Genomic DNA, 18,735 nt, shown 5'->3' with positions numbered 1-18,735 from the left:
TGGATTCCAGCTGAAAGGTGGTATGACAGCTGCCAGAAATGCTTGATTTTGGCACGAGATGGAGAATGGGGCAGGAGAAGACCTGACTTTCAAGCACTTAATGTGCACTCCGAAATGCAGTAACAAAATCAACAAAAAAAAGTGTGCTCGTAAACAAAATCTTGTAATACTCTTCATAGCTACCAATTCTGCATCTGCTGTAGCTTAGGGTTGGTTGGTACCAGCAACTTCCCTCCTCAAAATCGCTCTCTAGAAAGCTCACGTGCCTGTTCCTGCAGGAACTTGATACAGCAGCCTCTCTTGAGATCAGGTTTTGCCACCATGGTCTGTCACCTGTCAATAACCGAGTAGGTGGCATCCAGCTGAGAGGCAAAAGGAACCCTGAGCTGTGAACTGCAGAAGTTGGGGCACTCGCTGGAGTCAACATGAACCCAGTGGTCCAAAGAACAAGCTTGCTTTAAGGACATTAAAACCTGGGGGCCCAAGTCACGGACCTTGATTCTTTGTAGTAAGTGTACTGTACAAATCTACAAATCCAATATTAATTTACCTCTAGCAACGCACCCCAAATTAACAGATATTTTTCCATCTTACAGCTTCTGTGTGTTCATCTGAAACAGCTTGAAGATTCATTGAGAAAAGACCATGTTCTAGTATTACGCACAACAGAAAAGCCCACAAGGAAAGTAGTAATGCCTTCTTCAGAGCAGAATTCAAAGAATATACAATAAATAAGGCACAAACCAGACAAAAAGAGTAAGAGAAAATTTGCAATGGTTGTTCAGAAAGTAAATGTCTGCCAGGAAGGCAAAGATCCCAAGGGGAAAAAAAAAAACCAACAACCCCCCAACTAATTCTAACACATACATACAGAGATTAATTTAGGACTGACAAAAAAGATGGCAGTCCAGCCCTAGCCCTCTCCTACTTTGAAGGGTTTCCAACATTCATGTTCTTTTAACACAACCGTGTGGATAATATAACAACCTTACGAATTCCAGGAAATGAGAGCAGGTCAATACAGCCCCTTCATTCAAAGTACAGCCATCACCATTAAAACTTTTCCTTTCCTCACTTGGTATTTTACTAGAATTGTTTAATCACTTCAACATTTACACCCAGTAAAGCACCACACGAGATTCTGTAAAACTTTAATTTATTCCCCTCCCAAGTATCCAGAATAGAAGACCCTCTTAAGTTGGAGAAAAATGTGACAAAGAAATAGATTACCAGGATAGCTGTTCACATGAAGAAGAAGAAGAAGAAAAAGCACATACTACCAAGGTTACACAGAAAACAACCCAAAAGTCCTATTTAATGGGATAGTGCAAGTTAACAGCATGTCTCTGGCAAGGATACCTTCATTTGGATTATAAAAGTTTTACAGAACAGAGTTAGATCAAGAGTCTGGATGGGTCTCTGATATTTTACTCTAGCATTAGGAACGTACTGTTTGAAAGATGCTGTAGAGAATGACCCACCAAACAAATGTATTTACAAGCCTGGGGAGAAAAAAATTATTTTTCAGTTTATTCAAAATAAAAATACACATAGAATTATGAAAATATAGGTTTACTATTTCCACCACACAGAAGTCAATGCTGCTGTCTGAAAGGCTTGCAAGATTATTTCAAGTTTTTAAAGTTCATCTTTTTCCCTCAATAAGGTGTACCTATGTTCACTGGGTGCCAGTTTCTGGAATGAGCTCTCTGGCGGGCTGCTTGCTAAATCCTGAATTGGCTGAAAAACAGAACAAACAGTAAAATTGATTATTAAAATGCGTCTTAACAAGCATTCAGCTCCATTAAATGAACTTCTAACATTAATTATGGGAGTGCACGAATGTCCAGCATTCTCACAAATTGAGGTGGGTTTTTTTTTCCTGGAAGGCACGTTGCAAGTCCCAAGTAGGTGGAACACACACGCACACATACATTAATTAAGCACCATCAGTTAAGGGTATTCCTTTTTGTTGGCACATCTCAAAGGTAACGGCCATCACACAAGTTTCTGTACAAGTGACTTAAAAGTATTTCAAAGGTACCCCCCACTGTAGATTTGCTTTGAGCCCGTCCACCACTTGCTTTGAAGGTATCCTGGTTTGTGTGTTTGGTTTTGAGATACAACAGGGCAAAAGTGACATCGCTGCCAAAATATTTTAGAATTTTTCTGTGGAAAACAAAAAAACAACCCCACAACCAAATCTGAAACGCACAATTCAAGGGAGACACGACCTAAACCAGGAGCCTCCAGTTTAGTGAAGGCCAGCATTTCCATGGCACAGGCGTACCCACCTTCCACGAGATGGCAGGGTGCCACAGGGAGATGAGAAAGCAAACATCCCAGGTTGTGTGTGCGTTTTTCAAGGCAGAAGGGAGACCAGAGCAAGCCCACAGCTCTGGGCAATGAGCCTGTGCCCGGGCAGGCAGCAGGATCCAGGGACTGGGCAGGCTTCCTCCCTCCCTGGCCAAGCTTCCTCCAGACTGCAATTGCCTGTCTGGCTCCCAGCTGACCCAGCCCTGTTTTCTCCATCTCCTCCTCTTGACCTGAATTCTGGTTGCTCAATGAATTCCCGAGAAACACAGGGAGTTACCACTTAAATGAATTACTGCTGAGACACTTCCACGTGTTTTTCACAGCCAGCCATGACCACTCTCAAAACCAGTCATTCTCCTGGCCCAAGGCAAGCCCTCCAGGGCTTTCATGCCTTTAAATCTTTTAATTTTGAGCAAGGCAAGAGGAGGCTGCGCTAACAGGGCTTAGCATGGTGCTTCCCTTACCACATCCCACAGACTACCAGGAAAAGAAGCCTGTAGCTGTAAATTGTTTCTGTCCCTCAACCCATAGGTTCTGGGATGGCCCGAGGCACAAGGGCACTGGGTCTTCTCTAGGCCAAACATGGCTCTTTGAGCCCTAAACAACGCAACACACAACTTAATAGAAGTGATTAACACCAGTTATTTCTTTAGAGTGCCTGCTGTAACGAGAAGGTTGCCTGACTGGCTGTTAGATTTGCACTTTTCAGTATGACACCAAGCAGATGAGCTGGGCAACGTATCAAAAGGATAAAAAGCTGATCAAAACACCAAAGATTGGGCTGAGCAGAGGGAATGGGGGCTGGTAATGTCCTTTCTTTGGCCTGTGACCACTATTAATGGCGCTTGTTAACAGAATTAATAAAAGTAATAAGCCCCTATTACCGCTTATCAGTCTTTTGCTGATGCTCTAATAACTTGCCTCCTGCTTGGATTGGTGACTATGAGTAAATATATAAAACACTCAATCAATTGATTGCTCAGAAACACCCTCTCATGGTGTGTCACGTGGGAAATAATGCATCTACGGTGCATCATCAGGTTTTGCACTGAAATCACATGAGAACACAAGAGCAGCTCTATGAGCTCAGAACAGTTATCTAGCCCTAGATCTCCTGCTTCAGTGGAAAAAATATATATTCTTATTCTCTTCCCTTATCCAAGGCATACATGTTATCATACTTCACCCTAATGCTCTCCCTGCCTTTACCCAAAGGAAGTTAAAGGAAGAGCCAAGCAGAAGGGGTAACATCGTGCTTCTATAAACAGATTTCTCTGTTTACAGAAGTTAGGAGACTGAGGTTAAAAGTACATACACATTAGGAAGTACAGCTCTGACAGAGAGTAAAAACAAAGTTCTTTATTAAACGGCCAAATTAAATGTATTTGTTGTAACCTTACCTGACCAGGTGCTACATCAGTTGGATCAGGGCCATGATGAAACTCTCTATGCAATTTTCCAGAATGCAGGTCTAGTACAAATTGCTTCAGTTTACCTGGAACTCTGGAACAAACCCAACAGAAACACCCACATGTTTATTACAAGTTAAGTCCAAACAGAGAAGATTTAAAGTGTGCTGTTTAGAGTAGCCAACTTCTGTTTATCTAGCACACTATGTCCACTTTGAGGTGATTAATAGAGGACAGGAAGCCAAATGGTTTGTTAAGGTATCCTACCAGCTCCTTTTTCTTTCCACTGTCTCTTGAGAACACAGCAAGTATTTCATCTTTTCAATAACTCCCACAGAGTTGTACCAGCCGATAACTTCATTGTATACTCGCTCCAGCTCCCCACGAACCATAATGTAAGAGGGAACAGCAGGTTCCAAATGCACAGTTTACAGATACAAATGACAGTTGGGGAGCAGTATTGACAAAACATCTTTGAAAGGCTCTCTAGTGCCTGAGCAACTGCATATACACTGGAGATAAGCACTGAGAGGATATCAATGTAAATCTAATCTGAGATCATCTACTGTCACCCACAGCAAACGTGCTCAACTACAGCATCCAATTTTATTTGTGAAACGTCAAATAGGCTAAAAAGCTTAAAATGAAGAGTTGATCTAATAAGTATTAAAGATGATATAAAAAAAACTATAATGTGAGCACTGCGTATGCAATCAAAAGGTAATGTATGAATGGTGACAGGTTACGGATAAAACAGAGTATAATATAGTTAGAGGATATCACTACAGCAATGTCTGCAAATAATCAGTATTAGAGTAGTACTTCGAGGGGTCTCTTCCCTTCCGAGATCAGGGTAGTACTGATGGAGAGAAGGGGGTTCATTCCAGCCTGGTTGCAGGGACAGTAGAATCACTGCTCCTTGCTCTAGGTCAGGCAGACTGCTGGAGACGTTCCCCTCCAACCTCTTCTCCTCTTCTGATGCAGCAAGAAAGGGCATTTGGTGCCTACAGCCTCTTGTAGCTCAGCCAGTTCTCGCTGAGAAAGTTACAACTGGTCTGTTGAACACCCCCTGCTATCATTTCCTGCCTGGAACAGCAGGATGCGTAGGGCCAGGTGGCCAAAGTATGAGGACAAAAAATTAGGTGGTGGTCCTATTTGCCTATGAAGTGGCCATTCTCCAAGAACATAACTCCCTAGAGACAGGGGAAATCTTTTAGTGGGCGAGTTCTGAAAGTACCATACCCATGCCCTATTGGTTGGTGGAAGCACTGAGATTATAAGAGACACGGTCTGGGGCCAGTTTGGAGAAGAGTCCAGAAAATGTACTAAAGCGGCAGAAATCCTTGGAGGTAGATTAAAGTCTCAGAATTGAGATTTTACTGATTACTAAAAAAAACCACCACAAAACAGGACCAAAACAAATCTCCAAACCACACACACACACAAAAGAATATCACCCCAGGAGCCCCAAGCTCTCCTTGTTTCCAGACTGTTTGTTAGATATTTCTAAGTATCAGCTCAATCTCCTGGAGTAAGGTTGAATAATTATTTATCATTAAACAACTGTCTACAATCCTGACATCTCTCTCTCTCATCTTCATTTGTATGTGACAATTGGTATACAAACAAGCAAATAGCTTTTATTATTCTGATAGCGTTTCACAGAAACAAAACACGAATGTCTAAACTAAACAGCTCTATTCCCCTGTAAGAGATACTAATTTATTTTAGGGCTGTTTCAAAAGTGACAATAAAAGAGTGCTTTCAAAATGCAAACATCCCACTGTTTTTTTTAGAGCACTGGCATATGGGGTGAACATGATCTTCCAAAGAAGGGAAGAGGGAGAAGAACAGTCCCTATCAGAGTTTCCACATATATAGCTTTAGCTATTTGAAAAGCACTATTTGAGATACATCAAACAGAGGTTACATGTTAAGAATAAGTCTGTGTAGAATTATGGGGAGAACTCTCCTTCCAAATGTCTACATTTCAGGTAGAGATATGCCTGTTGGAATGGCAGAATTAGACACGTGGTTACGTTCACATTGCTTGCTAAGTGTGAGCTTTGAATCCTTGGCTTTGACAAAAATGAAACTACCCAAGTTTTTAAAAGTATGAATGGGGAAAAAAATTCAAGTCTCAAAGCCTAAGCGTCTAACCAGGCTTTAACAAGCAGTGTACATGCAGGTACCTCCGTTGAGACAGAAACTGGATTTTAACACACAACCTGAAGACAAAGACAGAACACTTGTCTCACGCTGAAAGTCCCTGAAGATAACAATTACACATCTTCATTCCTCAACTGAGCCACAAGAGACAGAATATCTGCTTCCAAGGCAGTGCAAGATAAAGAGATAGGCTGATATAAAGAGGATTATCAAAGTGGTATTTTGCTTAAGCATCCTGATACTTCTCTCTCACATATTTTATCCAGGTAAAATGCCAATAATCAGCCATTTTCCAAGCTGCACATGGAAAATTTCAGAAACCCATGCAACCAGGATTTCTCCGCCAGCTTTCCAGCTTTAGACTAATGCAGGAAGGCTGGAATTGCACAGCAAGAAAAACCAAACCAGCAAGCTAGGAATTCTTACGTAGTGCATTTTACAGTAATTACTGCATAACAAAGCATGTAAACATTCCATGTAGCATTTTAAACATTTTAAGGTTAATTGCTATATCTAGATCACCGCTAAAAATACCATGCCGAGCTCCAAATGCTTAACTACTACAGAAAATAGCAAAACTTTGAAATAAAAATAGCAGCATCTAAAAACTTAATGTGAGATTCTCTTCTTGCATAAAGCAATGTAACCCCTTTTAACAATTCATATCGCTTTAAGGCTCTGACACTGAATTGCACGTAGGCAGCCTCACCTATCCCAGATTTATTCATCTTCCTATCATAGTACTGATTAAAATCTGAGCACATATCTTTTCCTTTGTTATTCTCAAATTAAAATGCACAAAGAAAAATACTTACGACAAGTCGCTGAAGTCTGGAAAGACATACATGTGCCTAAAGCTATCGATGGCAATAACAGGGCAGTCTGCTGGAGTCTTCTGAATATGGAGGAGTGGGTGCCGGAATTTATCACAGTCAGCATGGAGGAAGTTTATTGTGCCTTAAAATTGTGAGCAGACAAAAATGCACGTTACGATTTTTTAATTATCTTGAAACCCTAAACACTTTCATAAGTATTACAAAAATATTAGATAGATATTAGATAGATAAACCAAACCTGAAAATAGATTTAAATAACACCACTAAAATAACTAATTTTCTTGAAGTGTTCTCGGCCAAAATACAAACGGAAGTTTTGTTTAACACCCTCTCAAACTGCATGAGGTCATTTAGACAAGAAGGATTTCTGTAACAGTTACTTACTAATAAATTGTCTATCTATTTTAGTCATTTCTAGAGCAGGTGGTCCTCACTGTCAAAAGTACAAAAAGCCCTTTGGTCTCAAGAGCTTTAAAGCTAAGATTCTGCTTGGCCTTTGCTTCCACTCTACTGAGTTTGCCAAAAAAAAAAAATATACCAGTAAAAACAAGAAGTAGTAGGAGTTACTACAAACCTTTTTCACTTATTAATTGTCGTGCAACCTCTTGTTGGAACTTCTCTAAACTCTCCAGGTCATCTTTCATGTGGAAAAGTATGAGAAAAGGAAGGCCTTCTTCTGTCAGCTCCTGCACAGAAAACAAATGACAAATCCCATTTCTTCCATTTCTTAAGGGCACTTAAATGATTCCAGCAATTTTCAAATTCAGCGAGATCTCTTCTTTAAAACAGTTGAAAGAACAGGAGTAATGATGTTAACTGCTGACGCTTCATTTAAGATACCAGTTACATATGTTTCCTTCCTCTGCATCATATACAGCAGATAAGGTATGAAGGTATTTCATTATCAACATTTAGGGAAGGGGTACACCGGAACTGGAATACTTGCTCAGAAGAAATAGCCCAATTCCGAGTAAAAACATCTTCATCGAAATAGCAATAAGGCCTGAAGAACGTGGTATTAAATACTATAAAAAGATGACTGTGTGTCCTAGACCCAGTCCTAGCTTGGTTCAGGTAATAAGTTCGTGTTGTCTTAGCATAACACAATGAATGATATCTGTAAATAACACCATCCTAAAAAAAACCAGCCAACTAAACAAAACACAACCAACCAAAATCAAACCACAAAAAACACACCTCAAAGAAAAAGCAAAAAGCAAAAGCTAATGACATAGCTATAGCAATAATGATCAAGTTGTGCTCTTCTGCTAGTAAGTGTGTCCTGACTGGTCATCTGTCTAACACCCTTATGAAATTCACAGTCTAGTATATTACTAAAATTGACAAAGAAATTAAAACCTTTGCTGGACAGAGACACTTCAGTTCCTCACAGAAATGTGTTCCTGTAGCCCACGTGCCTTTTAAAGATCTCTGTCCAGGGACAGATAAACGTAGGAACTCCTTGAATAATTTATGCAGAATTTTTCTTTTACTCAAAACCTGAAACATGAACAACTATCATTTGCTTGCTTCAAAATGATTTTTAGGCACCTTTGAACATCAGCTCAACTTGCTAAAGCCCAAGTGAAGAAATACTAATTTATGCTTATGGTCTCGCCTATCTTTCAACTTGCACATCTGGTGCACGAGCAATTGCTGCTATTTCTTCAATTCTAGCCTGCATCAGAACAAAATCTATGGTTTTTGAAAAAGATTGCACTCGTTCGTTCTGCCACCAAACAGAAGAGTCGTATTCACATGATCTCCAAAAATGTTGTTAGGACAACTGGCTTGAAAGTCTTGCTAATATTGGCCCTAAGTAGTTTCCATAGAGTACCTTCCTTTGTCTGCTTTTCTATGCCAGCTTTCATAGTACATCTTACTGATCAGGATGCAGCAAGCTATTTCATTTGCTTTGGACGGTTCAGTCAAAAGCTACTGTCTTGTTTGGCACTGAAAATATAAAAACTGGGAAAATTTCATTAGATCTGAGCTTCCCATGTTACTTCTGTGTGCCTTTGAGAAACTTTTTACCCTTTCAAACACTTAACACTTCAGCTGCTTTGTTAGATCACGCAACTCATTGTATTCATACAACATAAAACTAAACAGACTGGTTACAGGTTAAATAGTGATTTCTTCTGAATGATATGACTGATCCCAACAGCCTGTTCTCATCAAGTACAGGGACTCTCTCTCAAACATCTTCTCAAGCAGAAGACCTTGCTTTGGAGTCCAGTTACTATGGTTCTATGTGTAGTCTAAAGTCACAATGGCTAGCCAGCCCATGATGCTTGTCAGGTAATGAAAACATTAAGAACAGAAACATTAAGAAAGAACATGAGAGAAAACACCTACTACAAACATGCTAATTTTCTAAAGATTTTTTTTCCTGTTGGTTATTTTACCAAAAAAAATAATAATATGGAGATGGAATTAGATGAAATAGGAGTAAGTTAAAAGAAAACAGAAAAGCATTGAAATAAAATAAGGATAATGAGAAGAAAAGAGCTGTTTAAAAGCAAACCCCCGAATTCCATCCTACGAATTACAGCTAAAAGAAGAAACCCAAGGGAAAAAGCACGTGAAGCTAAAAAGATTAAGGAGGTACCAGTGCTTAAACACTGACTGACAAAAAAATATCACATGGTTTTTATTACAATTCCCAGAAGACTGCCAGTTCCATAGACAGTCAGCCACCATCTAATGTGCTTATTTATTTATTAGATAATGCTTTGGAAGTGGTTAATACAGTAGCATTTTTCTACCAGAAACTTTAACATTAAATTTTAAAAGCTGATTAGAACTAAAGGATAGTTCACAATTATTTCACTCTTTCAAACTGTCATGGACATGCTGACATGGGTATTTTCTACCCTGACTAGAAACGTTTTTTCAAGGTCATAAAAGATGCAAAAAGCACTCAGATACCATTTATGTCTGGATCTTAAATCAAGATTTAGTTATAACAACTGTATAAATAATATGTACTTACTTTAGTTGAATAATACAACCTATCCAAGGTATTACACACCTACACATACTTACAGACACACACACTCTTACACGCAGAGATTCTTAGCGTCCAAGAGTTCACAGTCTGCAAATCACCAGACGCTTCTTAAGTGATCTATATGCCTGATTACAACCTCTTTCTTTGGTAGTGTGTGAAACTACTACAAATCTGCCTTCAGCAAACTTCAAGTCTAACCAAAAAGCTTCAAAAGAAAAGACGTTACCTGACAGCTATTTTCTGTCAAAAGCAAAGCATGCAGAAAATTCTTTGCCATGGGTTTAACACCTTGAAAGAGACATTTTGGTTTTCAGGAAGACACCCCAAAAGTAGAATGCTAGAAAAAACTCTTACCTCCCCATTTTCAAATGTAATTTCTCGAACTAGTGGTACACATTTATCTTGTGTCCATGCATAAATCAAATCAAAATTGGTTAGCGAGCCTAAATACACCATATCTGGAGCATTTTCCTGTTGAAAAGAAAAATATACTAGTTGAGAAAAACTAAAAATGACATTACTACCTACAAAGATTACCTACCCAACATAAAAGTAACGATATCCATATAAATATTGAACGCAGATTGTGTACCAATATTCAACCCTTGTACATGCATGTTTTAACTATGTTACAGAAGTACAACAGGAAAAGAAATATCATATATGATCATTTATGCGGTCAACTCCACTTTTTAAGACAACTTAAGAAGACTTGAAAAGATACTTTGTTTCCAAATTAGTGATGCTTCAAATAAAGGCTATTTAGACTTCAGTCAGGTTGAGAAATATTATCTCCATACCTAAAAACCTCATTTAGATATAAACTAGATGCAGATATTAAGCTTCATGCTGATAGTCACAAAGACTCATCAAAAATCCCTCCCAATGCCCTACAGGACTTGAAACTGGTATTTTACATTTGCTTTGCCAAAGAGATATGAATATATAATAGTTTTCCTTTATTTGCTAGTAGTTTTAACTCAGAATTCAGCGTTGCCATCTTTTAATATAATCACAATTTTGGTTCACATGATGTGAAGCATGACTTCACAAGCTGTGGCCATGATTAACGATGCCTTAATTCAGAAATGCCATATAAATTAGGTAACCTAATAAATTCCATTTTCAGGCTTGAAACTCCCTCCACACATGATGAGTTGACTGTGTTTCTAAGAAAAAACAACATTTCTGGACATTGAGATTTAAAATGACAGATTTAGATTTTGTGCACTTAACTGACAACAAATGATACTGAGATCTTTTTCACTGACTTGGAAACACTAGTTCCTACTACCCTATTTCTCAAACTATTTAGTGATGAAATAAAATTAAGATTTGAGATGCAGTAACATTCTGAATGACCTCAATACAATCTCCATTAGTTCATATTCACATATAATGACAATAAGCAGAATAAAATACTTAGTTACACTTACCCCTGGTGGCTTGTAGATTACATTGTCTCCGCTAAATCTCTCTGGTTTTGAAACAGCCCTACAACAAACCAACCAGTAAGCATGTCTTGGTACAGACAAATAAAATAACGGAGATACCAAAAATCATGTTTTAATTTGCTATCCTTTCTTCTTTTTTTTTTTTCCCTTCAGAAATAGAGAATTAAAATCCTTGATCTTTAAAGTAAACTGTGAAGTGACTCCACAGAAACTTGACCTGGCTAAACGAGGGGGCATTAAGGGAGTCAGCAAATACATATCCTTAAGATTAGAAGTGTGGACTAAAGGCATCAAAGTGCACATGGTGAATGCTGGAACAATTTTGGATAAGAGACCATCAGAGAAAAATGTTAATGAATTAATAATGAAATTATAAAAATATATAAATACCTATTCTTAAGGAAGGAAAGAAGAGAAAGGTGGATTACTCTTCCTGTTCCATTGTTTACAGTAAAGGTTCACATCTTATCTACCCTGATAAAGAATATCTCTGAGGTGCTCCACCGACACAGGCAATGAGAAGATGGACAGCAAATAAGCCCATACGGTCCATTTTACCCTCAGAAGATATCTAGAGAGCACAAGACACAGCATGCAGTTTCTGACCACTGTCATATGGTGTGTGAGTAGATGGAAAACACATGGAGTTCCTCTTGTCACTCAGCTTACTGTGGCACCTTAGTAAGTTCCTCCCTTACCTCTCAAATATTCTGTGGTTCCATAATCCCAGTCACAACAGAGCACCCTGAACGCTACTAGCTTGTACCCTCAAAATTATCACCCCTTATTCAAACAAATGGGGACAGCTATGCATCCAACACAGGAGACAGAAAAAAATAAGGAGAGAAAGTTCTCAACAAAAGTAAAACCTTCCACCACCTCCAGACATCAAAAGAGGCCTCCTCTCTTCTTTCCCATTCCTTGCTTTTCCACCATAACTCACACTGGCAAGACAGAACTGATTGGCTGCATATGCCACAGAAGAGTAAAATGAACTACCTACTTCTTTTCCTTTTAGCATAGGCTAAAAAGGAAGCATGTCAGCCTCTGGGAAACGTTAGCTAAGTGTTCCACCTTCTCCAATTATAGGATCTCTTCTGTGGAAGAGATTGGTGAAGACTGATTAAGAGATGTAAGGAGGAGGAAAAAAAAAAAAAAAAGAGAAATAAAAATATCTCAGTTTACCTCACCACAAGGTGAGATAAATCTTACAGGGGTCTGAACAATTTCAAGGGCCAGAAAAGAAAAAAAGACATCAAAAGGCTTAACTCAAAGTTCCCATGTGTTATTTTTTTTTAATTTGATCCAATTATCCTTTTCTAATCACATACAAAAATGTCTTGCATAGTACGTTACACCTATCAGTATTTGCAGCAGTTTAGAGATGTGTATTTTAAAATGCATTTTTGTATTCCAGACATGATGACTGCTCCCATAATGTGAAATTAGGCTTGTGACCATAAACAACCACCCTGAATTGTTCCCACATTGTTGGCTTATGCTCACCTACCCATGCTAGGCTGGAGCTGTAAGCAAAAGTCTCTGAGAGACCCCTTTAAAAATGAGACAGCCATTTGAGAGCAGACAAATATGCCAAGGAAGGAAATACACTGCAAAACAATGTCCTGAAGAGTTACTCTTATGGTCAGCCTGCACTTTCAGCTACCTTTCAACACAAATTCCTTATTGCAAACTTCATTAGTTTGATCAAATAAGCTTTCGGGAGTGGGAAAGGTTGCCCTTTAAGGTGGAATATCATGCCTTTGCAGCAGGAAAAAAAAAAAAAAAAGAGAAATAAAAATATCTCAGTTTACCTCACCACAAGGTGAGATAAATCTTACAGGGGTCTGAACAATTTCAAGGGCCAGAAAAGAAAAAAAGACATCAAAAGGCTTAACTCAAAGTTCCCATGTGTTATTTTTTTTTAATTTGATCCAATTATCCTTTTCTAATCACATACAAAAATGTCTTGCATAGTACGTTACACCTATCAGTATTTGCAGCAGTTTAGAGATGTGTATTTTAAAATGCATTTTTGTATTCCAGACATGATGACTGCTCCCATAATGTGAAATTAGGCTTGTGACCATCACCACTGAGGTAAACCACTCGCACCCCAGACAATCCTTTACTGAATAAGAAGAAAGTGAAGACATAGAAGCCACCTGCCAATCACTGCTTGGTAAACTGATAATAATCTATAATGAAATATATGCTCTAGGGTAAGTCTGTGGTGGAACCCAAAAGGTCGTCTTCTGTGTTCTTCCACTTCAGTAGCTGCAGTTGTGACTTACTTGTTTCAGATAAGTCCTAGTGGGGGCATGATGTGAAACCCCCAAATGCCTGAAGATACACCTTTTTAAAACAGCTACCAAAATGGAAACACTTTAGTTTGCATTTTGTCTCTTCTTGAAGCAGTAATGTAGAAGGTGAACCTCTTAGAACCACACAACTCCCTCCCCTGCCATTTGCTTGCTAACATAAAATTAGAACAGTTCCTAGATTGGTCACTCTTTTACATAAGTTACCTACAGTTCATCATAGCCTTTTAAGAAAAGTATTTTTTGGCTGTTTGTTTGTTTTCCGCATTTGGCTTCCTATGCTATGGCTCAATGGCACAAAGCCATTCTTGTTCATGTCTACAAACATTTCAGATTTATCCCTCTCTAGTTTTACTTCTAAAATCTACCTCTAATATCTCTTGACCAGTATCCCTCCTATCTCCTTCTGCTTACAAGTCTTCACTCCTTACTCTTGCTCTGTGTTTACCTCTTAACTGTAAGAATCAGTTGATTCAATAATAGTTTTAAGCATCAAGATCATCTGCAACTAAGTACCATTAATGTAGTTTTAAAATAAACTATTAGAACTACCTAAAGCCAGAATAATTTTGGCATAGCAGGGAACATTTCTGTTAGCAAAGTAATTACTTTTTTTCCTGTCAAATTGATTGTTTGGAGTTTATTTTGGCTTACTACAGGTTTGAACATGACAACTCATGTTACCATATATACCCGTTGAACTCTGTCCATAGCAAAACCAAAAATCCTTCCCAGGGGCTGTTAGGATGCTCAGTCAGAAGAGTTCAACCGATCAGTGCCAGCTCCTCATGAAACATTTTGCTATATATAATCTGAATAGAAAACACTGTTAGATAGCCAGTATCTCCCTCAGAAGTCTTTTAACATGTAATTTTTTAGGAAGCTTGAGAGCCACAGCCACTCAGAGATGAAAACATTTAATTTCAAAGGTTGCTGACTGGAAGGCTGCACTTTAAAACATTAACAGCTCTAAGCTGGAAAGGGAATGGGAGTCTGCAGAAGATACATGCCTGCTGTGCAATCTGTAGTTACATGGGCAGGTTACAAATAATCAATCTCTGATCTGTTCCATTATGTTTGCTTATTGCTTATATCTAAATAAAAAAGAAAAAAATAAAAATAGAAACCCCACAGCAACTACTTCAAGAATGGAATCCAACAACCAGATTCTAACACTGAGCGGTGGGAGACTATTTCTCATAATACAAAGTTGACAAATAGCAAACCAAAGAAGAACAGACTCAAACAACAGTATTGCTATCTTTTAATGATTATTTTAAAGGCATTCCTGAAAAGAATGAAAAGTCATATGGTGGGGTGAAGAATAATTTTAAATTCTAATAGCTCAGACTGGCTGCCCTAAGAACAAGCATGGATGCACTCGTCAGAAAACATTTGAGATAATGGCCATTCTTTGGAGATAAGACTGACAGATCTACAGATCACAGATTTACAAGATTTGATTATTCTCTCATGGCCAAGGCTGCTTACACGGTCATAGGATACCTAATTGGGAACTGAAGGAAAGGAACGTCACAGGTACTCCTGCACATCACAAATACTCTCCCCCACCCCCGAACTTCTTTTTGGAGACATGTTGGAAGAGGCATTACTGACTGCCAACAAATTTTGTTCACACAAATGAAACATTTTCTACCCTGGTACATCCTCTCAGTTTCTCCGCTATCCTTCACTACATCCAATTCAAAAACCCCTCAGGGTAACTGTATGAGATAGAAAAGCAAGTATAACCCATGCAAAGTCCTGATCTTGCAACTATGGGTAGACTGCAAACCACTGCATTCACATTAATGCCCAATCACTTTAAACTGGTTAGTGCTAGGACATTAAACACTGCAGAAGGAATCTATAATTGCATTTTATTATGCTACTTAAAAAAAGAATCACTCCCAATTTATTCTTCTTCCTTCAGTGAAGATCTTTTAATATTTTTAAATATTGCTTTAAATCTATATAGCAAGGAGACATCTGAAACATTAAGGGTAGGAGGAGTTCTCTCCCCCTTCCTCCTGTCCTTCTCATGGTGTTTTTATCTGTTAAGGTCTAGTCTCTTCAGTTATGCCACACTGAAAGTATCAAAGAAGTCCATTCAATTAAATTATGTACAACTCATTAAAATAATTTCAATAATGAAGCCATGCAATCAACAAATTTCAGAACTTACCCAAAGGCAGACAGGAATACACAATCATCATGCAAAATATTCGCTACTCTTTCAAAGGTTCTGTAATTGTCAGAGTCCTTTTGCTCAAAGTATCCAACAATATTTCTTCTGCTGCGCTGTAAAAACAAAGGTTAAATTAGAACTTACCTAAAGCTATCAAAAACTATCATTACTCCCTAAGTATATTAAATACAGAGGTGTTGTTCATTCAACAATCAATAACAGTGCCAAAGTTATTTCTTTTCTGCCTTTTCAATATTGAGAAGCAACCTTGTGGATATTTTTCCAGTGAGGAATATTAGAAGTATCTTATCAAATCTAACATACGATTCTTTTCAAATGATTACAGGTAAAGTAAGTAATTTGGTAGTGAAGTTGCTGTAATAAAATGAATGCAGTTAAAAGGGATTATAATGTAATAATTTGTAATACTGGAAATGATCCAGTTTTCTACTCAGTTAAAAAATAAAACAAATGCTCACAAAATTTCTGCATGGAAAAAAGTAAATATGTACTTCAAACACATTACGTTTCACTTGTTCAACATCAAAATATATATATATTTAGAAGGAACAAAATTGAAAGACTTACATCAAGAGAACTGATTTCTTCCAAATCCTGGACCTCCCGAATAGGGTTACTCTTCTGCTGCCTGATATAATCTGCTATTGCTGTCACAGATCTCTGGCCCCTGTATTCTCTCTTCATCATCATTCCATTCCGGAAGAGCTTCAGAGTTGGATATTTGCTTATCCTGTATCTCTGTGCTATATCCGCTAAAAAGAAATTAAGAAGATATAACCAAAACCCTACAAATACAGAAATACACCGAACATGCTATCTTATACATGTATGTGTGTGCATGTAAATGGAATCTCTGAACCAGTAGTTCTACATCTTTAGACAAGAACAAACTAAAAAAAACCAAAACCCAAACACCACCACAGGAGCGAGAATGGGTAGCAGCTACAATATTTCTCATGTATACTGATCTTCATAAAGTCATGACCAAAATCTGGGGTAAGTAAAGATCTGACTTGGTCAGCTATACTCATTTAGTACATTTCCTACCAATAACTGGGGAAGCCAATTTAAGAGCATAACAAGAACATGAGAATTTTAAAAGCTTGCCAAATCTCAGTTAATTAATCCACATGAGAAAACTTTAATAAAATACATCATTCCCTATTTTACTTTAAACTAGGATTTTTATCAAAATTACAGTGCTGGAAATATAACTGTCAAGTCTTAATTTTTAGAGAACACGAGCCCTGTGCAAAATATTTCTTGAATCCTATGAAGGCCAGAAGACTGCTGTTACAGTTCTAAGCTGGTCAGGTTTTGAAGGAACACAACATTTCCATTATCTAAATTAAGGCAAACACTTCTTTGGTCAACCAGTGTCAGCATTCCCTTCCAGACATTTCTTCATGTATATCTTATACATGAAGCCCAACTTTCTTCTAGACTTGGACTGCACAGAGCTTCATACAACAAAGTAATGTGTATTTGCATTAATCTAGCATAAGAGCACTAGCTATTTTCACCTTTATATTACAGGTCAGCTATTTAACTATATGTTATTTATTCATGAGAGTTACAAACGTAAAAGAATAAGAATAAATTTACAGAAAAATTAGAAGAGCAAAAAAGAAAGCTGAGCAGAATCAACAAAGCCCAGTTTTCTATGAATGCGCATCTTGTGCTCCTTATCTTCAACCGCTACTAAAGCAATAATCTGGTTCCTCCCTATGCCCCACCAGAGTACTTTAAGTGCCCCTTTGTCCCTCTTCCACTTTGGTTAATCACTGGGACACAGAAAGTTGCAATAGGTGTCACAGCTGGTTCCCAGCTACGCATTGATGGGGAAACTTATACGTCACCAGCAAGTGGTTCAGGGCACACTGAGCAGGACCCATCAGCCCTGAGTTTTTACAGCGACCTTTCCTACAGTGCAGAAATTGGTTTTGTGCATCTCCAGTATCCAGCAACCACTTTAATCAAATTTTGTAAGTAGTTAATAGCTTTGAATATTCTTCCCTCTTTCAGATGTGGTTGAAGTTCAGCCACAACTTTCAAGGAGTTTTTATGAGGAAGAACTGGAGAAACAAGGTAACCAGATACACTATGGATTCTCAGGAAAACAAGACTAAAAACAAACAATAGGAACAAAGCATGTATGCTAAGTAGATTTCCACAAGCACTTTCCTTTTGCTTTAATTATGCCCTCCTGTTCACTCTTCCCCGGGAAATATATCTAAAGACAACTAAAAAAGTCTCACAGCCCCTGTGAAAACTGAGTGTTCTTTATTACAGGGTGGGATGCAGTTTACCTAAATCTCAATTCTGTTTGTACTTAAATCCAACTAAATCCCTAAATAGGAGCAATCTGCCCACTTTCCAGAGCTGCTTAATCCTTTGAGGTGACTCATACCAGTCAACCAAACCCACCCCACTTCCCCTTCTCTCTCAAGGAAAGGGTGAGACAGTGAACTTCAATGGACCAATTTCTCCTTTGGAGACAGAGGAAAGTTCCATCCAGTCAACAGAGAGGAAGGTACATGGTCTGATTGCACGTCCTGTTACTCTTCACCAACTCCTTAGAAGTCAAAGGGTACACTTCAGGTGACCTGGACTGGCCCACAGCAGGAAGGCAATCAAATGAGGGTCCATCAGTGTATCAGGCACAGTACTGAATGACATAAAAACTAATCCTTTCTGAGAAGACTGTCCTTTCTTCTCAATTACATATTTACTGCAAAGCAGGTCTGCCTTCTATCTTACACTTACTCTTTAAGAAAGAGAATAGAGACAGGAGTCGTGTGAAAACTATTATTTAGAGGCAGCTGTCATGAGCAAACTGCTGAAAACGGGCAGCTAACATGCACACCTCAGTTGCAAACCAAAATTAAAACCCTGCACAACTGGAAATAAGTCATTCCCCAACTGACTGAAAAAACATACACAGCAAAGGAATAAGAAACATACCTACTCCATAAAAATGTTAACATCCCCCAAACCAGTATGCTTAA

The 18,735-nt window shown here is 38.3% G+C and overlaps 1 protein-coding gene across 1 annotated transcript in view; it reads right to left on the bottom strand.

Moving 5' to 3' along the window:
• Positions 1-1,139: 1,139 nt before the first annotated feature.
• ERP44 (endoplasmic reticulum protein 44) overlaps positions 1,140-18,735 on the bottom strand; it is a 48,504-nt gene continuing 30,908 nt past the window's right edge. The window contains exons 5-12 of the mRNA XM_014938486.1: positions 16,295-16,479; positions 15,704-15,819; positions 11,180-11,237; positions 10,098-10,214; positions 7,305-7,416; positions 6,710-6,851; positions 3,717-3,819; positions 1,140-1,740 (exon numbers count right to left, since the gene is read on the bottom strand). Coding sequence (XP_014793972.1) covers positions 1,639-1,740; positions 3,717-3,819; positions 6,710-6,851; positions 7,305-7,416; positions 10,098-10,214; positions 11,180-11,237; positions 15,704-15,819; positions 16,295-16,479 — 935 coding nt within the window. The 3' untranslated portion in view covers positions 1,140-1,638. The remainder of the gene's footprint in view (positions 1,741-3,716; positions 3,820-6,709; positions 6,852-7,304; positions 7,417-10,097; positions 10,215-11,179; positions 11,238-15,703; positions 15,820-16,294; positions 16,480-18,735) is intronic.

This window comes from Calidris pugnax, unplaced genomic scaffold (genome assembly GCF_001431845.1).
Source record: "Calidris pugnax isolate Ruff unplaced genomic scaffold, ASM143184v1 scaffold13, whole genome shotgun sequence".
Taxonomy (NCBI): domain Eukaryota; kingdom Metazoa; phylum Chordata; class Aves; order Charadriiformes; family Scolopacidae; genus Calidris; species Calidris pugnax.
The sequence above is the reverse complement of the archived record's forward strand: the minus strand, read 5'-3'. Positions and strand labels throughout refer to the sequence as shown.